Raw genomic sequence first — 24,175 nt, 5'->3', positions numbered from 1 at the left:
GCTAAATGGGAACCTCAAAGCAGGATTTGAAAAAGCTGAGGAGACGTTAAAGTAGTCACTGCAAACCCTTGGTTCAGGAGCGTTGTGATTAATGTCATTTGCTACCTATTTTGGCTTAAAAGACAAGGAGTGGTTAAAATAAAAGAAACCTCAAGTTGAAAGCGTTGCAAAAAATCAATTAAAACCCATGTAGCTGCATTTTGACCCGGAGCAAAATCCCAGACGAAATGGAGAAATTACATAGCCTTAAAGAGAAAGAAAGAAAGAGAAGGTTTTACGTGTGGTATTGCTGAGGTATTGCCCAAAGGCATGCTGAGGTGTCTTCTTCCCCCCCCCCCGACTCCCCGCTACCTGTGGAGACTGTAAACTCCCCGCAGGAGCTGGGGGAGCCAGTAGCTGCCTCCCAGCCCTTCGCCATCGCTCCCAGGGCTTGTCCTGTGGGAGAGTGGTCTAGGCTTAAAACCCTTCCTGGAGGAGAAAGCACTGGGCGGTGTGGCAACTCCTCTGCTGCTTCAGCTGGTGGGATGAAGACGTCTGCGCATCGCTCCGGTAGACCCTACTGAAACGCGGTATGGTGGGTAGGGCTGCTGCGGCTCCCGGCTGGGATTTCCTGGCTGGAATTGTACCCTTTACTTCTCATATTTCTCCAACAGAAACCCTGATTGCGTTGGGATGCTCAGCCTGGAGGACCTCTCTGGTGGTGCCGCACCTGATGCAGGGCTCAGGGCTGGGGTTCCCACCGCTCCCACGCCCCCAGGGCTCAAACCCACTCAAGACCCCCGTACAACGTCCCCAACAGCCCCACAGTGGTGGTCCTTGCCCCAGAGAGTAACCGGGGATATGTTTTAAGCAGAGCTCTTTCATTTGACCACCACATTTGAAGGCGCGTCCTTTCCAGAAGCTCCAGATCCATCCCCTGAAGTTAACTCTTCTTCTCAATGAAGCCGACGGTGAAACTCCCGGCGATTCCCCCCTGGCCTGCGCTTTGCTCTTTGGGATGAAAGCGGCAACCTTCGAGAAGAGGGATGCCATCTGAAAGGCCTCTTCACATGGGGGAAACGGCTCCTGTGCTCAGCCCCACCAGCCTGCACCACGGCTCCAGCCCGGTGCCGGCTCTGCTGGGAGGCTGCTCCCAGTGCGTTCCCGCTGCGTTTCATAAAAAAAGCGGATTGAATTGTAGGTGTGAGGCGGGAGAAGGCACCCCTGAATGCTCTCAAATACCCGAGGACACATCACGCGTGGGCTCCGCTGCGCTCGGAGACTTTTCAGTGCAGTTTTGTGGGTTTTCTTCTGTTTCTTTTGCTTCCTTCCCCCCCCCACCCCGGTCTTTTGTTTCATTTCCACTTCGGGAAGAGGGGGAGAGTACAAGAGGCGAATAAAAAAAAAACGAGGGGGGGGGGTGGCGGCTGAGGCCGTGACACATTTTTCTTTTTAAATCAATGACTGAAATAGAATAAAGCCTTTTTCTTTTTTTTTCTTCTTCTCTCTCCTTCTCTTTTTAAAGAAGAAAAAGCTTGTCATTAAGAAAAATAACAACAACTTTCTCTGCCTGCTGCCGCCCCGGGGGCAGCTCAGCCTCTTCCCCGGCGCCCCGGGGAGCCCTCCCCTCCGCCGGCTGCCCCCGGGGGGGGGTGTGCGTCTTACCCTCGGCTCAGCCCCCCACGGGGGGCGCCGGGACCCGCACCCGCGGGTGGGGAGCACCCACCCCCGGCATCCCCCGGCGGCGGCGGGCGGGCAGCGGGTCCGGGTCTGCCGGGGGTGGATGGATGGATGGATGGGTGGGTGGGGGGCCAGGCGGGCAGCGACGGCGGGGCTCCCCTCCTCTATTTTTTTTTTTTTAATTTTCAGACGTTAAATTCTTTTGCAAACATTCATGCCTTAGGAAGGGCTGGAACAAAGCTCAGCTGCTCCAACCGGTCGGACAGGTAAGCAGACTTGTTGACACCGTTATGTTTGCAGCACGCATGCTCCTTCCCAAGTTTCCTGGTGCATTTTTCTATTCCACCTTATGAAACTTTCCTCCCCCCCCCCTACCCACCCCCCCCCCCTCTCCTTTCCCCTCCCCTCCCCTTCCCCTCCCCGCGCCTCGGCGGCTCTGCCCGGTGCGTGCGGTCCCGCTCCCCGCCGGGCTGCGGGCGGGCGGCGGGGTGAGCCGCCGCTCCGCTCCGCTCCGCTCCGCGCCCAGCTCTGCCGAGCCGAGCCGAGCCGAGCCGAGCCGAGCCGTGCCCCCTGCCCTCGCCATGCCCAGAGCCTTCCTGGTGAAGCGCCGGAGCCCGCAGCCGGCGGTGCGCAGCTGGGATGGGCTGCCCGATGAGGAGAGAGCCGACACCTACATCCCAGGTACGGCCGCCGACGGGCTCCCTCCCCCGGCACCGCTCGCCGCCGGCAGGGAGGGGGGGTCCCCGCCGGACCCCAGCCCTCACCCCGGACCCCGCGGGCTGCGGAGGGGGTGGGTTGGGGAGGGGGTTTTGCCCCCCCGGGAGACCCCCGAGGTGGGGGACGGACGGACAGACGGCGGGCCGGGGAGAGCTGTGCTTAACGTGGAGGGGGGGTGGGGGGTGAAGGGGCTCGGGGACCCTCCCCGCCCAGCGGCGGGGGGTGCCGGTCCCGCCGGGCGCTGCCGCCCCCATGCCTGGCACCATCTCCCACCCCGGGGCATGGCGGGGGCGGGGGGGCGGGGGGGGGGGGTGTCCGGGAAGGTGGGAAACCTCGTTTGCATGAGAAAGGTGGCGGGGGGAGGAGGAGAAGAAAGGAGCCGGGCGCGGGGGGGGGGGGGACGGGACGACGACGATGTCCTCCTGGCCTCCCCCTCCGCCTCCTCCTCCTCCTCCTCCTGCCCTTGCCCGGGGTATAACGGGAAGGCGGCGGAGCTGGCTTGTTTGAACTTTGGGACCGTTCGTGTTTGAGTTTCCGATTGCAGCGGGAGCCGGGGATCCTCCCCCGCCGCCGGCGGCCCGCCCGCAGGTTAAACACCGGGGATCGGAGGCTCCCGCCCGCCGCCGCCCCCCACCGCCGCCTTCTCCCCCCCCATCCCCCCCCCCCCCCCCCCGGCGGCTCCCCGGTCTCCCCCCCCTCATTTACCGCATCCCCCCGCCGCAGGCGGCATCGGCTGCGTGCTGCTGGGCTACGAGGACAGCTGCAGCCTGGAGAGCAGCGGGAGCAGCAGCGGGACCCGCGACGCCGAGCCCAGCGACTCCCCCACCCTCCAGCCCCCCCCCGGCGACCTGGGCACGGCCGGGGGGATGCTACTGGACCTGGCCGTCAAGCGCCCCGTCGTCAGGTCGAAAATCAAGGTAACCGGCCCGCAATCCATCCCCCCCCCCCCCCCGCTGTCTCTTCCCCCGTGATGGGGTGACCCCTCTTTGAGGGCAGTGCCCGGCTGGCGGCTGGGGACGCCGGGTGACAGCAGTCCCTTGGGCCGTCTCTGCCGTGGTGGTGACAGCACCCGTCCCACACACCGAGATGGAGGCCCCGCAAAGAGCAGCTCCCATAGGATGGCAGCGGCAGGGCAAGCCTTGTAAGCGATGTACCGTAATCTTCCAGCGCCCTTTGCCTTCCCTTATCCCCCGCCTGGGACACGCTGCCCCTGACCTCCTTGGCCCGGGTCCCAAAGGAGCTCTGAAGCCAGCCAGGAAGGACCAGCCCTGGCAGCTAGGAGTCATGCCCCACGGTGCGTGGGTGGATCTCGTTCCTTAACGTGGGGCCTCCTTAAAAGGCCGCCTTCCAGGTTGTAGTCAAGCCTTGGCCAAGGGGGGCTGTGCTGAATCTTCCCACCCCACCCCCCCCCCTTACCCTCTTCACTTATCAAGATAGCAGCTAGGAAAAGGTCCTCCTCCAAAGCTGTGAAAGGCCATTGCCACTTTGAGGTAGACCCTCAGGCTTGGGTGAAATGAAGCAAGTATCTGTCCGTTAACTTTGCTGAAGAGCCTCTCTGCTGCATGGGCAGGGGCTCTTAGTGACTGGGTGTCCCCTGGGCAGACCCAGCAGAGCACAACCATGATGTCCCTCCCAAGGCTGAGAAGGCTCATGGGCTCCTCATAGTACCAGAGAACCGGAGACCGAGCTCCCAAAGTGTGGTGGTGATGCAGATGGGGTGGGAGGACCACGTCCATCTCTGAACATCCAGGGTTCCCCTCAGCAGAGGTGGACCCAGGCCACCCCAGTGCTAGGAAGGAGATGTGTTTACTGGTGGTTAGTTAACACCTCGTTAAGCCCTGGATGTTGGTCTGATGGATGGAGCTGTAAAAATTCCCACTGTCTCTGCTGGGATGACAGCCTTTCAGCCACCATGTTATTAATCTCATGATTAAACACTAGGTTTTCACCTTGCTTATATGCGGCCGCATGAGGTGGAGTCCTACCTGTTGCCCAACAGATACTTCCCAGCCGGCTCCCCCTCTAGTTTCACACCTCGTGGTTTTGCAAATGATTTTTTTAAAAAAATCTTTCTTTGTAGGTAGCATTGCTTCAGTAGTAAGTGAAGGAGGAGGATGGGGAAAAATAAGTGGTTCTTCAGGAAAAAGAAACACCACGTGTATTCTTCTCCTTATGAAGAGCTTGCCCCGCTGCTCTTTGACTTTAACCTACTTTGTGTAATTTAACCTGGGCCATTAGCAACAGTCACAGCGAAACCCCGCTTCGGCAGAGTTGGGTTTTCTCAGCGTGCCACAGAAACTCCCCAAAAGCGCCACCGGAGCCGATGGACGTGTGCATGTGGTGCCGCCCGCGTCGCTGGCTTTCCCCCATCCCAAGTGGCTAACGGCGAGCACGTCCACTCCCCCGCCGATAATTAAACTAATGGCGAAGTATTTGCGTCTTCCAGACACTAAGCCTGCCCTCTGAGGAACGCTCTTCCCGAGAGCTGAATCATCAGTGTCTCCCTTAGTCAAGTTAGGTCATGGTGTTGGCACAATATTTTTGGTGTTAGGAGCGGGAATGAGGAGATTAACCCCTAATGACACTCTGCCGTTAATTAACGAGCCAGGGAGACCAACGGGAGGAGATTAGTGCCATTGTCTCAGTCTCTGCTGAGTCAGCACAACGTGCCTTTGGTTTATCTTGCCAAACCTACCTTTTTTTTTTTCCACCACTGGCCGTTTTTTGAGGGACCCACAGCAGCTGGGAGCGAAGGCACCGCATGGGTATGACTTTCTCACGCCAGGAGGGGCCTCCCATCTCCCACCAGGATATTGTCTGAGTGCAGGAGCAAACACACACGTGGCACCACGGAAGAGGTCCTCATAGCCTAGACGTGTATGTGCTTATGGATGTAGCTGGACGAGGGTCCCTGCCTTGGGAAGGTATCCAGCATGCAGGCTTTTTTTTAACCCCTGCAGCCCAAGCTGGCCAGCGTTGCCCCCGTCCCAAACCGTGCATGTTCGTTAGGTCACCCACCTGATTGCAAGGGAAGCGTGAAGGTATCGCCCAGCAAGGATCTCCCAAATGCTTTCACTTTTGGTTTTGGATATATCCCAAGAATTTTTTCTAATGCAACAATACGCCATCCCTCCTCGCTTTGTTTGTTTTCTGTCGGTCTTTGTCATCCTGATGCCTACTCGCCCTGTCCTCTTCCATTCCTTAGTTCACCACCGGCACCTGTAACGATGCTACGGTGCATAGCTGCGAGCTGTGCGGCAAAGGCTTTCGCTTGCAGCGGATGCTCAACCGTCACGTCAAGTGTCACAGCCAGGTGAAGAGACACTTGTGCACCTTCTGCGGAAAAGGCTTCAACGACACCTTCGATCTGAAAAGACATGTCCGGACCCATACTGGTGAGAACGTGTTCCCTGGAGGGTCACGGACGGCTCTGGCTAGCGGGAGGTGGGAGAAGGGGTAAGACGGGACAAGGAGAAGGAGAGGGTGAGGGTAATCTGGCAAGATAATAATACAAACCCCAGGTAGACAACATTTGCAAAAAATAGCGGGGATGCAGTGGAGGAAAGGGAAAGGCTGGACAGATTAAAGTCCTGGGACTAAAGAAATTTGAGGAGAAGTAAAGAAATAAAGAAATCCGTGTGAAACAGTCTGGGTGCATGAGCTGCCATCCAGATGTGGTGTAGACATGGCCACGAGACCAGGATAACCCACCCGGGATAGCCAACTCATGGCACATTATTGCGAGTCTGGTGCGTAGCGGTGAGGGCAGGCGGGCGGTGGATGAAAATGCTTTGCCCTCTAGAGGCAACGAGCAGCAGTTTCTTGGTTTTTTTGCAAACCTTCCCCGCCGGCTGTCCTGCAGGATGGGTTTATGGCTTGATTTTGGCACCGTTTGGAGAAACCAGAGCGTGGTTCATTCTGCGCCTGCAGAAACTAGTTTCTAGTTTCCCTAGAAACCAGACAACACACCTGACTTCTGCTAACCCTGTGTGCTGCATCCCTGCCTGCTTCAGGCTACCAGCTCCCCAAGTCCCCTTTCGGAGACGTTTCCCTCTGCACATCCAGCCACCCAGATCAGGTTGGCCACTGGCCTAAACCGTCTCTGCTCCCTTGTCGTGTGAGTCACAGCATGGGTTGAAAACCAGGAGCAGTGGGTTGAAAATATCCCAGCAGCGGTTCCGGCCCTGGATTGAGGGTGGGTAAAAATGTTGCCCTTAGCCTGGGCTTAGTTCCCTCCTCCCTGGTTGCGTCTACACCAGATGTACAGGCAAAACCAAGGATGCTGTGACTTAAGCCATTAAACACATTAAGGCTGAAAAATTGTCCCTTTCCCTTCTCTGCTCGCTCTTGCTCCCGTATGGCTCCACCAGGCTGGGGGGGGATGCACTTCCCATGGCCACTCTGCAGTGGGGTCAGTTCTCGAGCCCACCCCAAATAGCTGCCGTTGTCTTTCTTTGAAGCAGGGTGGTTGCCTCAAATCCAGCTCTCTGGACACAGAAGTGCTTATCCTAACCTGGAGCAGGCAGAAGGCCACCTTTTTGTTTCTCTTTCTTATTCTTAGTGGAAGCGATGGCTTAAATACCTACCAACCCCGTCCTCACCAAGCAAGAGGCTTTCTAGCAGTCCGAGCTGCCTGTGCTCAGGAGGCTTTGATTTCGCACTGCAGGGCACCCAGAAGATGCATCCACCCCATCTGCCGGGCACATTCCAACTTTCCACATTTGTGGTGACTTATGGGACCGGCCGATTACTTGGGCTCGCTCTCCGATGCCCCTTTTTTGGCTTAGGCACCATTAACCAGGCGAACTGCTAGAGGCGATGCAAATACGTTGGTGGGCAGGAGCTGTTTCTTAGCAGGAGAGCTCACGAAAACAATGCCGCCCGTTTCAGTTGGAGAGCATTGTCTGGAGCCAGCGTTTTGGGCTAGTTTGGTTTGTTTGCAAAGCTTTCATGTGGAAAGGAGAGCCGCCGGCTGCGAGCAGGGAGCTGCCGCCGGGGTACGGCTGAAGTATGGAGTCAGTGCTTCTGAAAGAAGCGATTTTTCAACCTGTCCCCTCAACCTTTGAGACTCAGAAACTGAATCTGAGAGGGTGTCTTTTCAGAAGCTAAAAAATACGTGTATGGTGTGGCAGGTAGGGTTGAACTTCCTACACAGGAGTGGAGCCAATTTTGCGAAACTCTGAAAGGGAAGAAGGATCTTTGTACTGGGCAGGAGTAAAAACCCATTGTCCTAGAAATGTGAATCTTATGGTTCGATTGTCCCCAAATGTACTAGGGGAAACCTGGCATCGCTATTTCTCCTCTCCAGTGTAAAGCCAGGACAAACATTCACATATATGGCATTTACCTGGTGCTCTGCGTTGCGGGGGCGATGAAGGCTGGCAGTCACAGCGGTACCAATAATGCTCTGGCACGTATCGTTTCCAGGCTGAAGTGTGGCATCTCTGAAAGCGGTGGCCTTTTTTATGTCAAACTTGATTGCTGTTCAGGAAAGCTGGGCTATATTTGTATGTTAAAAAGAAGACAAGCTGGAAGTGCTCACGTTGGCTTTATTTCGTAGCTACGTGTGCTCATTTACATACGCTTTGCTGAATTTCAGTGTTCCGGTGGAAATTGCCGTGCAGCGTTTGTAACCGGACGGTGCAACAGCAGGGTAGGGTCAAGAGAACGTGAAAGCCAACCGTCCCGGTCTAGCTTCATGGCACAAGCAGACTTAAACGTTCAAAAGTAACCAATACACACAGTAAAATCAAATTTTAAAATGTTTCCCAAGTAATGAAGGGGTTCCCACAGCCCTGATGGGCCCTGCCATCCTGGCACGACCCCTCTTGTGCTTGTATTTGTGCCTGTGGAGCACTGTTGGCGTCAGGAACTGGGGAAGGTGGAGGTTTAAATTGCCTTCAGTGAGCACGAAAGGGCAGCCGAAATACCGTTTGTAAAAGACGGGGGTTTGTGGGTGAATTCTACTGGAGATTTGGAGTTTCTCTCCAATTGCGGTGTCACGTAACCCAAGCAGTCTCGCAGCAGTAGGTGTTGGGAAACTTCAGCCTCGATAGTTTAAGCCGGCGCACCGGGATAACCTCCTTTCACAAGACTTGCAAAAATGCAATCGAGGTGCCGCTGGTTGCGACTCCTAATCAGTTTGGATTTCTGCTAGAAAGATCAGCGACTGGGAGGTGAACTTAACACAATCTGATTACAAAGTTACAACCGTCTGTATGAAAGCCTGTGCTTTGCCCCTTTTTTGCCTGGCTGTTACTCACCGTAGGTCAGATCTTCCGCACGCTGGTGTTTCACCTTCCGTTGGGAAAAGAGAGGGGTTTAAGTAACTCCTTGCATCGGTTTTAATGCTGGTCTTTGCTTGAAAACTTACTGAGCTGGTCTAGTAAGTAAAATCACTGCTGGTTTAATTTTTTTCAAGTGTCAATAAACCCTCAGCTATTTGTCATTCGAGTACTGGGGGGTCGTTGTTGTTAAATTGGTGCCAATTAGTGGTAAAATGGGGATTTTTTACGGGTCAATATTTTTACGGTGTTGGTTTTCTGTGCTGAATGAAACTGCTTGGGCATTCAAATCACAAGGCAGCTCCTTCTCCCTCCTCTGGAGACACTCTTCTGTCACCTTCATGCCCTTCTCTGCTAGAACTGGAGCTTGTAATCTCAGTCATCCCATCTGTATTCTATGGAAACACTCTCTTCTCCTTTGAAGCACTGTGATCGCTGTATGTTCACATTAGGCTGCCGTTCACCGAAGCCTCGTTAAGCTTTGCTCACTAAAAGAGAAAAATTAACATCTTAGATGCGAGATTTCATCCATTGTAAAAGCCAAAATGAAAGGTTAGCAGAAACCGATAGTTTTACCCAATCACAGGACTTGAAAAAGTCGGGGCTCTACAGGAGTAATTTTCGCAAGAGTCGATAACGGCTTCTTCGTTAGGACCAAAGCGCTGATGGGCACCTGTTATTCACAGCGTCTGCCTACGTCTTCTCGAAACGTTTCTAGGTTTTCTATTCCTAAATATATCAACACGTTCCTGAAAATTTTAGGCCAAAAGGAAGACGTTTTATTTAGACAGGTAGCTCCTTGGGCTAGTAGGTCCGTGGCTGCTGGCCATCTGCTCCATGGCTGATATGCCAGAGCCTTGCTCCTTAGTCGGCTGTAAGAAACGTAAATCAGGACGGTAATTGCTGTCTTTTCATGTTGCAGGAATTCGGCCTTACAAATGTGAAGTTTGCAACAAAGCCTTCACCCAGCGCTGCTCCCTGGAGTCCCACCTTAAGAAGATTCACGGCGTGCAGCAGCAGTACGCCTACAAACAGCGGCGAGATAAACTTTACGTGTGCGAAGACTGCGGCTACACGGGCCCCACGCAGGAGGACCTGTACCTGCACGTTAGTAACGTTCACCCCGGAAGCGCTTTCCTGAAAAAAACCTCAAAAAAACTCGCAGCCGTTTTGCAAAACAAACTGAGCCCTGTCCTGCAGAGGAACTCCAAAGATGACGACAAGGATGAGTAACACGGTGGATTACAGTGGTCTAAAGGAATGAAGTTTACATGTAGGACTATAGAGATATATATATATATTATTTTTTTAAAAACAATTTTGGAAGAAAACCCTGAAATGAAAGGGATGCTTTGGTTAACGGGACTGTCTTGGTGTTGGCACAACCTCAACTTGAAAGAAATATTCCGGTATATGATGCAAACATCATACTTTTTATCTGGTCAAGAAAAATGGAAAGCTTGGAAGAGGCCGTCACATCTCGGATGGAATATTTACTGAACTGACCTTCAGGCAACCCGTTTTCTGTCTCGGCTCTACCACACGTCCGCGTGGCCATTGACAAATACCTTCGCCTTTCCCCAGTGTATTTTGCAAAGATGATAACCGTTACCTCCCTACAGATTCCTTTTGAGAGGTTTGGGTGAAAAGTGCCGTGTAAGCGCAGCTGCCACTACATTGTTCTATGCAAAATTAATTAAACTGGTCTTAAGAACCGGAGTATGCTGTATCGGTAAATAAGATAAAATGTGCAAATAACCTTAACTCTGCCCTCCGTGCAGTAAACTAGTGATTTATGGAAGCATGATCCAAGGTGAGCTGAAACTTCTTTTTAAAGGACGCAGAACTTTTTCCTCCCAAACTTCCCAGGGCAGACTTATGGTCATGTTTAAGGTACTTCAAGCTGTGAACTTATTTTATCATGTTTAGATTTAAGTGTAACCTTAACGCTGATGTTCCTGGACTTGTCATGGTCACTTTGGGGGTCATTGCCCCACCCTTTTAACATACATCAATATCAACCCAGAAACCCAAAGAAAACACTTGGATGACTTGAAGATATGTATTTTTCTGTCATGACGAAATGCAATTTTGTGTGTATTTTATGGTGTGTGTGCGCGCGTGTGCATTTGGGGATTTTTTTGTCTTATTAATGATCAAGTGCCCGTTCACTGATAGAACAGAGCGGTGCAATGCAGTGAAGAGTGAGATTTAGCCTGGCCCTGCCTCATGAGATCAGTGCAAAAATGTAGGCATGAACCTGTACCCGCTGTCACTTCGGAGGGCTCCGAGTGAGACTGATGCCGCGAGGGAAGGAGGTGGCCACGACGCTGAGGGTGCTGGCACTTGTGCTTTTGGACTTCCCCCGAAGTCCTGCTCCAGCTTCTGTTGACCCAGGACAACCCAGAGGGCAGCCTGTAGGGACTGTGGAGTGTGAATTTAGGGATTTGGAAAAAAAAAAAAAAAAGGGAGGGAGGGAGAGGGATGCCCGTAACTGATATCGCTGAAACCGCCGCCTGACACTGAGACTCTAAAGAAGCTGCTGCAGCCTTTACTGGGCACTTGGGTGTCTATTAGAAAGACAGGGTGGGGTGGTGACACCCTCAGCGACCACAAGTTACTCTGGTCCAAGCCTGTGTTATTCATTTGTCTCTTAATGGACACAGCCGCTAAACGGGTTTTACATCAATTTATATGTCTAACAATTAGTGGATTTCATTTGTAAATTCCCCAAAGCCATTTCGTGCTCAAAATCAAGCTGTACGCTTGGGGCAGGACACGCCGTATTCTATATGCGTCGAAACAACAGCTGAAAAGTCAGCCACCTAAAATACAGAGTCGTAGCCAGGACCTTAAGAATCATTACTACTAAAATGAGAGATTCTGAGCGTGTCTGCAAGAATTGTAAAAATCTTCTCCATTTGCCTCAGTTTTGTACAGGCATCTGCTTGGGGTTTTGTGGGGAGAAGCTTCTAGGGGTTTTAAAGCATTTCTAATGATATTAATATTTTATTCAGCACAACTGTTTGGTGCTTGGGACCTTGAAAACAAGGATAATAAAGTGATGATACTGTGTAAAGAACAAACTTGTCATCCTATGTAACAGGAAAGTTCACAGAATGCTTTAAGGAATGGGAAGTCCACAGGAAAAAAGAAAAAGCATCTGCGGTAAATTAGGAGATCCTTACTTTGCAAAAAGAGCTAAAGCTGAGCCCCAGTTCTTCTGAGATCATGCCATTATAACTGCAGAGTATAAACGGAAGGTCGCTCACTCTGAACGAAGCACGAATGCTTGAAGTACAAAAATTGCCTGGCTCAGCAAGGTATTAACAGCTGGTTCAGCCATTTGTGCTGGTGATATCCATCCCCCTCAACCCCCCCCCACCCAACTCAGCGAGGTCTCCATCATGAGACTTTGTTGAGTTCAGCTCCAAGGTGGGACTGTTCAGTAGAGCCCACCTGAGCAAAGGGACTCGCGTTCACCGAATTGCAAAGGGTCCCTGTGCTTAGCTCTGCTGAAACCTCCGCCCTCACGCTGGAGCAGTGGAGATGCAGCTGAGACCCTCCCTGTCTAGCTGCAGACACATTTCGTAGGCATGTGCGGGGGGGTTTGTCCCACACATTGCTTCCGATTTCCCTCCATCGCTGCGAAAGCATGTCCCTGTTGACACATTAAGGTGGTCCTTCTGGGTAATCTGTCAAAGAAGGCATCCACAGCAACAGCAAAAAAGCATCAGGCAGCAGTACGCAGAAGAAAAACCTGGACAGAGAGCACAGCTCTGACAAGCTGGATGCTACAGCTGGAGTAACTGCTCTGACGAGCTGGTTTTTCTGCAGAGGACAGATACACCCTGTAGCAGGTGCCTTGGGCACATCAATTTAACAGTCTGGCAAGTTAGTCTAAACTGGTCACAAAGTGGGTTTGAGTTTGCGTGACCGTGGCAAAGGCCATCTGCCAGTTCTGTAACGGGAGAAAACTGGCACTACAGAAACGCTCCAGAGCCCACCGAGGGATGGATGCCGGCGGCAGCCGGACTGTCAGAACTGCTAGACACCAGTTACTTCCAGCGCTTCTGCCTTTGAAGGCTGCCTGCCTTCTGGCTCTCTGATGGTACAGGCTCCTCTGAGACGTAAAGGCAGGTTTACAAAGCGCCCCTGCCAGCGAGGCAGTGAGCCTTCCTCAGACACAAGGCTTTTGTTAAACAGATGAGCAGGGGTGAAGCCAAGGGGTGACAGCACTGCCCAGGCTCCAGACTTGACATTTACCAGGTGGCAGGATGAGTCTGGAATCTTACATGCTTCAGAGACATCTAACGGCTGGATGATGCACTGAGGAAGGCGGCAATCCCACCCAAACATTGCCCAACTCTTCCGTGCTCTCTCGATGTACCCAATCCCAATCAACCCAGGGAATTCAGCACATCTTATCGCCTCCTGCTTCTGCCCAGGGGCATCTTACCTCTTGCTTATGCCCGCCTTCTTTGTGTTCATGGAGCAGTCTTTCACAGAAAATTGACCGTGTTCAGGGACGTTGAACCACCCACTTGCTAAAATTCTGTGATGTGGGAAGATACTGGTAAAACAGGTAGAACTTCTGAGCACTCACGCAGCGTCCTCGTGGTTAGTCATCTCTGAACCCAGTTTCTCAGTCGCCACGGTTTGTCTTTTTAGATAGAAATCTAATTAAGCACAGAGTAATCATAGCATCACCAGGCCAGGTTTGAATAAGCAAGTACCACTATAACTAAGTTTCATTGCACAGGTTTCCACAGTTCAGTACCCTGCAGGAACAAAGGTTTCAGTTTCTTCAGCAGCAAGCCTGCCCATTGGGTTTTTTTGGGTACGGTTCGGGCTGATTTTCTTGAAGCTTATGGGTTGGTCGTATTTTTATTGGTAATCTGCAGTGTTATTACAAAAACTCATACGTACAACTCAGAGTAAACAAAGGGAATGAGGAAAAGAGCTTTCCAGGTGTGGAACACACAAAGCAATACCGCCTGACAACATCAAGGCTTATTCAAAACCAAGTCTATAGACAGAGAAACAAGCTTCAAATTAACTCTTCCGTTTTAGAACATCTATTCACAAACTTATTTGAAAAAAAACCCAAACAAAAACAACTGACAAAACCCAACCAGCAGCTCTTCGTTCCTCAGAAGGCCCAGCTTCGAAGTGACAAGGCTGCTTTTATAAACTCACTCGCACTGGCGAACGCTATAACCTGGCACAGGAGATGGTTCCACACAAGGTGGGCTCCGTATCGGCTCAGACCCCCAGCAAAGTCAGGGGAGCTCAAGACAGCTGCAGACCTGTCCTGCACAGCCCCTCACAACCGAAGGTCCAAGGTTTGCACTCTCACAGCTCTCTCATGGGGGCCGCCCAGCCTGTTAGGAAACCTGCGGGAGGAGCCACTTGCTAGAAGTGGTCAAACTTCCAACTTTTCAGAACACTCATTGGAAATTTCTAAGTGTATCGGTCACAATTCTGCTCCTCTTTTGCTAAGCCACCTCTCTTAAAGAATTGCGTTGCCTTAGTATTTTAAATAAACGCTTATGAGAACTTTGGTTATAATTCTCAGCGCAGTTTTTCCAGTTGTTGCCGTAAGAGAAACCACAAATCGTAACAAGCCTGTTAATAGATACCTTTGAGATGAGCAAGAACTAAGCTGACCGAAACCTGGTCTACTATATTCATTTGTTTATCGTTTGCATTTCTCTCAGCTCAGACTATGCAGATGTCGTTCTGTTTTAGTTCACCAACTTCATTTTCAAAGTCTCAGTTCTGCAACAGGTTGTTTTGTTTTGGTTTTTTTTTTTTAAAACGACAAAAGAAGGATGATTTGATTGAACAACTTTCCTATCAACTTCAGGCTGTATAAACTTTGTGGGGAAAACCAGAGATTAAGTAAGTCGACTCTGTCCAGCCAAGTCCACTTAAGTCACCTACAACGTAAGGAAATACACATGCCCCACTCCAATTTTCTTTCAATCTTTTTTTTTTTTTTGGTGGTGGTGGGGGGGAAACCCCGATATTAAGAAATTAGCCAAAGTTACTCAAAAAAGAATATGTATTCAAACAGAAGATTTAAACAAAGGATTCTTGGTTTGGCTCTGTGCTCAGACCACAGGCTTCATCATGGCTTAGTTTGGGTCAGTTTTTGTCCATGTACTCTTCAAGGCGCAAAAGCCACTTGTTCCAGTACTGCGAGCACAGGTCGGGATCCATGAAATGCGGATGCGCAGGGGAGCCGTTCTTATAGGCAACCACAATCAGTCCACAGCTAACCTACAGTTAAAACCAGAAAGCTGTCAGAAATACAATGTTAATATGCAACTTCAATCAGCAATTCTGAACGCTAAACCTCACTGTAAAACTTCATCCTTAACATGTAAGTACCTTAAATAAGAGATGGGAAACAAAAAGAGCAATAATTTACCATAAAATACTTGGAGACTAACATGCAAACGCTGAGAGCTCAAAGCTCTGACTGGCTTTAGTGAAAGCTGGAGGACTCAAACTCTAAGTATCCGAGTGACAGGGTCTATTTAAACCTTGCAGGTGCTGGTTAAATTGCCAGTGACTGATGAGGTTTTGCCTGGGGTCATATAACCAGACTGATGCCATTCTCCAGCATCGGTCTGAATGGAAATGGTTACTTCGGTGTGCTCCGACATCTTTTGCACTTGACAAACAGCTCTAATCCAAACCCCACACAGCTACTGGGGTGAAGTGAAAGTGGTGGGGGACATAAGACTAATAGCAGAATTCCAAAATTACTGCTTGTATTTCACTCTGTAAGGACCATGTCTGTTTAGTGCTTGTGTTTACTGATCTGTATAATATTCTAGAAAGTCCCCTGAACAACCAATGGATTACCCTGCTCTCTTCTACTTTGTATCTTCCCCCCTCAATGCTTTGTATTGAAATAACAGTCCTTCAGGCCAAGCAGACCTGGCTAGAATCGTGTTTGGAGTCTTTAAAAACATTATTCCACTGTTTTCCGATGACGTGATTGATAACACACTGCTTTCCTCTGAGGAAACACTGCAGAGCTTCCAAACACCCTAAGTAAATCACTTAGTCCCTCGTTTGCTAGTGGGATATAGCAACACATGATGCGAGCAACGCCCTCCCACCCCATTTCCCTGTTTGCAGGCTCTTTCGCTTTACCTCCTCTCCTCCCCCTTCCTACTCTTGACACAAGCAAAAACCACACAGAACAAAGCACTGGGGATTGCCCAGATGCCAAGTCACTGTGAGTTCATCTGACCTCCTAAGATGCTGAACATCCCTAGGTCCCACTGAGCAGCTCCTTAAAACCAATGAAAATACACTGCTGACAGGCAAAGGCAGCAGGATTAGCAAGAATAGTGGAGTTATTTCACAGTACGACGGCTTAACCTGATCTAAGACTGGGCTGCTTTGTTACAAATCCAATCAACGGTTCCATGCTGGACAGCAGGTGCTAAAGGCAGTAGGTGGGGAGAAATTAAAATAACACGGGCGCTACTGCTTGTCTTGACAGGTAGTAGGCCTACTGACCTGGAAGTCATAATTGGCATCATGATTTATGGCTCCAATATATGCTGCAACCTGTAATGGGTTGTCAAAAGTATTCTTCAGAAACGGCTTTGGTTTCTCTGAAGTTTTCCAGTCAATCACACACAACTGGCCTCTGCATAAGAGAACAAGATAGGACAATGTTTTAAACTTAAGTTTAGTCGTAGTAAGAAACAAAGGATGGACAGCAAAGAAAGCTGTATCACTCTTAGCCTGCTGATGTCATGCTGCTCATTATTATGTCTAAGCAAGTCTTTTCCACATTGGTAGTTTAGAACTCAAAAATCAAGACTTACGAATATCTGCTGCAGTTCCCGGCAACTGCTGAGGAGCACTTAACCCTGCCCCGCTCATACCCTGCTCCAGTAAGGAATTCTCCACAAAGAACAACAGCACTTCTGCCATCGGGTTCACCTCTGAGTTCACCCATTTCGTCCCTCTTAGAGATCTTTCCAGCTTCCCCCCAACAGCTCACCAACAGACCTGCTCCAGCCCGGGACACAGGCTCCTGTGCGCCACGGAGCACCACACAACACTGGCACAATCAGGTTTCTTAGAGAACCAGTACCTCACCGATACTTAGCCACGCAGTCTACCAGGCCCAGGTACTGAAGAGTCTCATGCTGAACGGCACTTTCCAGGGCTTTCACTTCGCTGACATCTTTTAAGACATGCTGCACGCTTGATAAGTAGCCAGAAATAGCAACATCTTCTCTCTGCTCCTTAGTTGTCACTTCTTCAGACAGAAATATAGATTCCAAAGCTGCATGAAAGAACTCTCCTTGGAGAAAAAGATCTAAGAAAAATGGGAAAACCCCTGCATTTTACACGCTACTTATAATACCTGATGGACTTGTATTCTAGATATTATGCAACATAGCTCTTAAAGCAGTCCTGTTTTTTTGTACTGAAAGCTTGAGGATGTGGGGAGGAGAAGGGAATGAGACAGAAAAATAAATTAAGTGTCAACAGTGAAATTAGCATCTCTTACATCAATGCCTACTTTATTTTTTTGGTCTCACTAATTAGAAACAAAATATGATTTTTAATTTATTTTTTATTCAAAGGCATTTGTGAATTTCTACGAATTAAAAATATTATTCTAGGCTGCTTTTGATGCATTTGCTTCTTCCACTGCATTGGTTCATTTGAATGGAAATAATCTCCTCCTGAAACGGGTGGGCACAGTTCTAGGAGTAAGGGTTTATCTCAGAAATGATTCCAAGAAAGATAAATTTAAATAGTTATGTTAGGTTTGTTATGCCACCTTATTCACTGAAGTGCTTATCAACTCAAAAAGCATAAACACAGGATATTCAGCTTCAAATAGCATAATAACTCATGTAAGGAGCACTCGGGTATTTATCAACCTGCTACAAGAGGCTACCTACTATCCCCCAGGTCCTCCCAGACCCCCTTCAGTCCTACAGCTTGGGGGAAGTCACCTTTGTAGGTCTTATGAAATGAAAACCTCTAAATGCATGGTGATTTCATAGAAGAGGCTATGTGTACCAAACAGTTACTGAAGAACTTCAACTTAAACAGCAAGATACTAGTTTTTTAACCACTGGAGACTTCAGAATGCTTATTTCTATGTCATTACAAAGCAGTTTTGTAACCGCAAACAGGCTCAGTAACATCAGCTGGAAAATATCTATTTGTAAATAGATGCTAGCAAATCGAGAAATAAAGAAGAGGCAGACAGAATAGGGCAAAGAAAGTCTACAGTCCAATTCTCATTTTTCCACACATTTCTGAATCCATTTTAGTGGTCCTAGAACAAAGATCAGAGCTTAGATTACTTGAGGTGTGCTCATAACATGCTCTTGCCCCTTGAAATGGAAACAACTATAATGGCTTTCCAGAACACTCGACTTGTAGGGCCAGATACTGCAGCTATGCTAGCATGTCCCAGCCAGCTATCCAGGCTATTGCTTCTACTTTGTAAACACACTGGTTAGACTTACTTTTAGTGTACTCTTCAAACCCATCTTTTCCAAGTTCCTGTATCATTTTCTGCTTCCATCTTTCTAGATAAAAGACTTGTTGTGGAGACATAGTCTGTTGAAGAATACGAGTAACACTGGGCATTTTTGTTTTTTGTAAAGAGATTTTCATGGGGAGGTTTGACTCACTGCTGAGAAGGGGAATTCTCTTGTCGGGGTTTATTAAAGGAACACAGTTCTTGGGAGTTTTTGTTTCAGCTTTAACGGGAGGTCTGTGTTTATCCGGTGGCCCATATAACAAATTGTCTTCTTCCAATATTGTCTCTGGTGTTTGGGCGCTGGTTTTGTAAGATGTAACAGAGTAGACCAAGTTCTTGTATTTTTCTTGGTCAACTTGTTCGTAACCATTCACTTTTTTCTTTTTACTATAAAGACAAGTGGAGGTGGCCAGACACAAATATGGGAATTGGTTTTGGCAAAAAGGTATTTGAAAAAGCATTCCCAGTTTCCCAGGTTTCCTGGACAGTAGCTGTAGGAATTTCATTCTGACAAGAAACATTTGTGAGCAGTTAGAATTTTCTTTCTTCTGTTAGGAACAGTCTGTCGGTAACCATATTTCCCCCCTGTGGAAAAAGAAATTCGTGATTTCCAGAGTCATAAAACTCTACCATCAACCTATTTCTGCCCTTTGCCAAACAAAGAACTGATGTGGTCATAAAGGGCCCTCACACACCTTATGCCACCAAAATTCCGTTACATAAATAATACAATAACAGATAGAACCGATAAGCAATGAAAAGAGGAAATGATTCTGAAAAGAACCAGTGCTGGCCCACAAAATCTGAAACAGGGCAAACACATAAAGATGCTACAGTGGAGGGTGCTCTTACAGTAAGAGGATCAAAACTGTCACAAAAAGAGACAGAAAAAACTGTTCTGCAACAAACACCCCCTCCCCAAAAGAGGGAGGGGGAAATAAAAAACGGCTATGCAGAAGGGAATGTAGCAAATCCATTGTCATGAGGTATTAAAACCAAGTAAGTTTATAGTGGATGCCCAACTTAAGAGGATTGTGGGGACAAAGTACCTTTTGGAAAATAAAAACATGTTTTTCTTTTGTATACCTAGGAGAAAGCAGACAGTGGCAGTATATGCATGCTGAAATTCCCGAGACTGTGAAAGCCAAGGAGAAACCAGATATACTGCAAGTATCTTCAGATTCAAATAAATCTTTTAAAGACCAGACTAAAATATAAGAATATTTTTCTAAACTGAGTTTCAAACATCGCTGTGTTCTAAGACACTTAGGAAGTTTAAAAGCAAAACCAGTATACCAGAATTATTGTTCACAGCACAGCTTTCAAAACTACCTTGTAACTGCAGTGCCAAATCCTGGGAAAGTTTATGCACATGGATAAAATGCCACTTGCAGAATTGAGGCCTTCTCTCCTACGAAAAGTTATCTGCTTACCATTACAAAGTTCCCTTCCATCCACTACAAACAAAGAATACAGACAACACACACTGCCAATTAATATCAGCATTTTGTTCCCAAAAGGACTTTGTTACTCTTTTCTTTCCCCACACTTCTTAGACAGCACTTCATACGCTGCCCACATCGCAGGCGACACAGAAAACAAAAACATAGCAGGAGGAGTTATTTTGTATGGACAGATCTTGCGCTCACGCAGAACTGCAGTGACACCAACGTGTGGGTGCAGGCATCTGTCACAAAGAACAGTTTGCAAAAATGGGGCTGTACTGGCTGCAGCTGATGAGATCAAGGCATCTTGTAACAAGAGGCTGAGACCTTGGACTCTGGTTCCATAAATATTGTTCTTCATCTGTGAAGGACAAAAACCTCCAGCTGTAGACATTTAATCAGGACTAGGCAGATACACTGCTTTTTTCTTTACTGGCTTTACCTTTTCATGCTGACTTTGTATCGTTTGGGCAAATAATAACTGTTCTGTAACCTGACTGCATGTAATCCGATATAAAATTAACCTGTCAAAAGCAAATCTGAACCAGGAAAACACAATCAGGTTGGATCAGAACTTTGTGTCATGTAACAGTGGCCTTTCTGACCCAGTACCAGGTGCCCTACAGCCAGATTTGCCATACTGTTGTTAAATGGTCTCACAGAGTCTTTAGTAAGGGTTTCCTATAATTACAATGCATATCAATCAAAATAGTTAATGATTTTAAAACCGCTTCATGGTCCATAAGAGAGTAAGGGAGAAAAAGAATGAAAGTACCAATTGGCTAATTCTGCCACTGACTTTTTACAGTCTGATTAGATATAAAGCAAGCTACCTTACAAGGGAAACTCACCATTTAAGATACTTTGAATCTGTCACTCCCCTTTTTTAATCATTACATTACACTTAATATCAAATCAAATCTAAATCTGCTTTCCTTATCCAGCAGAACTGGCCTAGGTGGAGTTGCACTTGTTTTCTCATTTTCCAGCGTTCACCAGCAAGAATGGACATGACTCTTGCTCTGAGCATCCTCTGACCTTCTAGATTCCTGTCAAAACTGCTCTCCTGCCTCCACATGAGAAAAGTGCAGTCAGATGCATTACGAAAGGACAAACCAGACAATTTCAACCATTTTATTGCCACAAAAGTATACAAGTTTTGCCAAAAAATAGAACAACCTGATTTAGGCAGGTTACACAGCAGCAAGAAATTGGACTATGTTCTGTAACTTAAGCTCTGCCCTGCTTCATTTCTTGAACACGTGAGGGAGTTTTACAAATTTAGGTGAAATGTAATCAAAGTTTATGTTACCTCTCATTTCTTACATAATGTCAAAAAGCTGTTTCTACAGCTTGCTAGAAATTTGTAACAGCATAAAGAGGTATTTTTAATGAAATATACGTGTTTTAATTTTTCAATTCTCCTTGGGTTTTCAGTGAATTTTGTATGTCTTCAACTATTACTACCAATTGTTCTAATAAATTTGTTTTTAAGAAGCTCCCCATGTTTTGTCATTTCACCATCATAAAGCATCTCACTTCTGCAAAATTGCTATATGCCAGCATTTACAGCAACTCATTCTTCTCAGAAGACAATCACATTTTTAATAGATTTTTTGGTGTTGGAACGGGATCGGTTACCTGACAAAATGTGCCCCTTGTTGACAAAGAAATAACGAACAATGTTAGCACATTACAAAAGGTGTCAGTTTGCTGCAGGAGGTAACAAAAAACAGTAAAAGCAGCAAAGGAATACGTAAAGGTCAGGCTTTAATACCATAAGCAAATTGCTTCACTGTATTTTTTCATCATAAATAGCAGTGCAGAAAAATTAATCTCTCCTCTCTCGGAGTTTACCTCCTAATAGAGTTGCTGAAACTGTGATTTAAAATAGAACAGGAAAAAAATACTCTTATTCCAATGTAATAGTAACCAATCTTGTAGTTTCTCAGGCTATTGTTTGATGACCATTAATATGCCTACCCAAGTGTATTAATCAGAACAGAATAAACGCTGGATCAATGAGTGTGTTTGTTACATTAGCCAGATGACAAAAGAAAAAGTTTATTCTGGCTTTGTGTCAGCTGCAGGAAGCAAGATACCTGATTCAATACAAAGCTCACCTGTAGTAAGCTGCCCCCTCAATATTTTTTAAGGAATAAATTTATACTAGATGAGTGCTTTGAATTATGGGGCTATTAAAATATGCAATATTACAAGCCCTAAAACCAATTTATAACAACACTGATACAGCGTTTCAGGAACATCTAGTATGAATTTTGAATTAACAGCCTATATTGTTCTGGTGTAATATCTGTGGAAATGTTTGTGCTCTCTGTGAACTAAACCACCAGGAAAGGGAGAGTTCGTCAGCTGCTGTGCTGTTCTACAGAAGTAAAGAGGTTCTAAGATTGCTAAGAAATAAAGAATGCTTCTATCTAGCAGAATAAAGAATCATGTGTTTTTCAATAAATCATAGTGGCATTTCTGTGCAAATAACTTACATTTACAAGAAAGAAATGGAGTTGGAGTGGTCTGGATCTACTCTCATACACAAAGAGCAGAATTTAATTGATATTTCCCTCAGGGCAAGTGTCTCCCTTCTCTCTGAAACAGTTTGTGTTCGAAGAGTGGTAGAAATGCATCAAGTATTGCATGGTGAGCCACACTGGAGAACTGAACACAAATAAAATAACCTGGAGGAAAAAAAAACAACAAAAAGGGAGGACTTCTTTTAAGTTTCCCAAGATAGTTGATTTTGCAGCTCCAACAACTGCACTAATACAACACAAGAAGTTTTTCCAGGATAAGAATGAGTGGCCTAAGTGAGGGAAACAAAAAAGGGTTACTTAAGAAAGTGTTCGTGTCCGTAAAAACCTTCCTCCAACTATGGTTTCAGCCAATAATCAGTATAGCTTTTTCTCCACAGTCACGTATCAAGCAAACAAACCCACTAGTTTACTTAAAGATAATAAGAAAAAGCACTCTTAAACATAGTTACAGATCTGTTATCCTGTGTCCCCAATCTGAGGACGGCAAATCCACTGATGAAGGTAGGTATATTTTTAAGTTAACATTGCAGGTTTTTATCTGGAAAGAAGTATTACTATTTGATGTAGAAAGGCAACAGTAACCTATCTTGTTGGTCGAAATCACCACTTTCTCTTTTTTTCTGATTACAGCTTAATAATGCAGGGCTTTAACAGCTATATAAATTTCAGGACCACGCACGCTTGCCCATTCCCTACCCTCAACCTCACTCCCTTGGTTCCTTGCAGTTTGCAAGCTAAATCATTGAAACTATCCAGGTTATAAAATACACCTCCCTCTTTCAGGAAGCTAAGAGCATGGGGAGAAAAAAGAGATTTAAAAAAAACAAAACCAAAAAAACCCAAAACTTAGCAACCCAGTTTAAAGCACAAGCCCACAGAGCTACAACGGATGAAAGGGACAACAATCATAGAATGTGTTGGGTTGGAAGGGACCTTTAAAGGTCACCTAGTCCAACCTCCCTGCAGTGAGCAGGGACATCTTCAACTAGATCAGGTTGCTCAGAGCCTCATCAGGCCTGGCCTTGAATGTCTCCAGGGATGGGGCCTCCACCACCTCTCTGGGCAACCTGTTCCAGTGTCTCACCACCCTCACTGTAAAGAACTTCTTCCTAATGTCTAACCTAAACCTACCCTGCTCTAGTTTAAAACCATTGCCCCTCGTCCTATCGCTACATATCCTTGCAAACAACAAGCTTCAGCACTGGGAAGGGAATTAGCAGGAAACAGGGTTGTAACACAAAATCAGCATTTTTGGCAAAAGAATCTGTGAAAGAGCTGGCCTAATCTCGGTGACCAGCAAGTGCCCTCCAGCAGACGGAAACCCCTTCTGAACAGGCACCTGGACATCCCAGATAGGGTTGGACAGCCTATGCCTGTGCAGGGCATCCCTCTCGCTGGGAGAAGCCGCTCTGGACAAGAAGCCTTGCTGGAGGCCCGCCTGCCCCACCGGGGGCTGGGGTGGGCAAAAGGGTTAGCCTCGGCAGGAAAGAGCTGCAGGCCCTGCGACCGGGGCCGGGGTGGGCACAAGGGCTGGCGTCGGGAGGAGGGAGCTGCAGGCCCTGCGACGGGGGCAGGCTGCTGCTCTCCCTCACCTAACCCAGGCCCGGCGCTGAGGGACCGACCTTTCACCCCCCCCAGCCCGCCTCCCCCCACAAGCCGCAGGTGCCTACCGAAGCGGCGACCGCCGTCCCGGCCCCGGCCCCGACCCGATCCCCGGCCCCGACCCGACCCCCATCCCCATCTCTCCTCACCGCCATCAGCCGCGCAGATGGAGACGCGGGGCCACCATTACCTCAGCGCCGCGCTTCCCGCCACCGCCGCCACAGCCGCCTGTGCGCAGGCGCGGCCCGGCCCCGCCGCCCGCTGGGATCTGTAGTTCTGTTTCCGGAGCTCGGCGGTGGGGGGGCGTGCCTTCTCCCTTTCAGTTTTGAGGTTTTTTTTTTTATGAGTGTTCTTTGAAAACCTCCAAAGAAG

General features: G+C 48.1%; 2 protein-coding genes across 11 annotated transcripts; one reads left to right on the top strand and one right to left on the bottom strand.

Moving 5' to 3' along the window:
- Window positions 1–2,225: 2,225 nt before the first annotated feature.
- On the top strand, window positions 2,226–11,910 carry OVOL2 (ovo like zinc finger 2). The gene is made up of 4 exons (XM_063328051.1): window positions 2,226–2,340; window positions 3,100–3,293; window positions 5,582–5,771; window positions 9,583–11,910. The coding sequence occupies exons 1-4, from the start codon at window positions 2,241–2,243 to the stop codon at window positions 9,891–9,893; spliced, it is 795 nt and encodes a 264-aa protein (XP_063184121.1). The 5' UTR covers window positions 2,226–2,240; the 3' UTR covers window positions 9,894–11,910.
- Window positions 11,911–12,878: 968 nt separating this feature from the next.
- MGME1 (mitochondrial genome maintenance exonuclease 1) lies at window positions 12,879–24,109 on the bottom strand. 10 transcript variants are annotated; one of them, XM_063328041.1, is made up of 6 exons: window positions 23,994–24,109; window positions 22,154–22,345; window positions 18,188–18,789; window positions 16,794–17,037; window positions 16,203–16,335; window positions 12,879–14,945 (listed from the first exon to the last, which is right to left on the bottom strand). In XM_063328041.1, the coding sequence occupies exons 3-6, from the start codon at window positions 18,723–18,725 to the stop codon at window positions 14,811–14,813; spliced, it is 1,050 nt and encodes a 349-aa protein (XP_063184111.1). In that variant the 5' UTR covers window positions 18,726–18,789; window positions 22,154–22,345; window positions 23,994–24,109; the 3' UTR covers window positions 12,879–14,810. The 10 variants fall into 10 exon arrangements, with proteins under 10 accessions (XP_063184111.1, XP_063184110.1, XP_063184119.1 ...); XM_063328040.1 differs by having other exon boundaries at window positions 23,953–24,072; XM_063328049.1 differs by having other exon boundaries at window positions 16,794–16,983; window positions 23,953–24,072.
- Between the last annotated feature and the right edge of the window lie 66 nt (window positions 24,110–24,175).

This window comes from Chroicocephalus ridibundus, chromosome 3 (assembly GCF_963924245.1).
Source record: "Chroicocephalus ridibundus chromosome 3, bChrRid1.1, whole genome shotgun sequence".
Taxonomy (NCBI): domain Eukaryota; kingdom Metazoa; phylum Chordata; class Aves; order Charadriiformes; family Laridae; genus Chroicocephalus; species Chroicocephalus ridibundus.
This window is presented reverse-complemented; position numbering and strand designations above follow the sequence as displayed.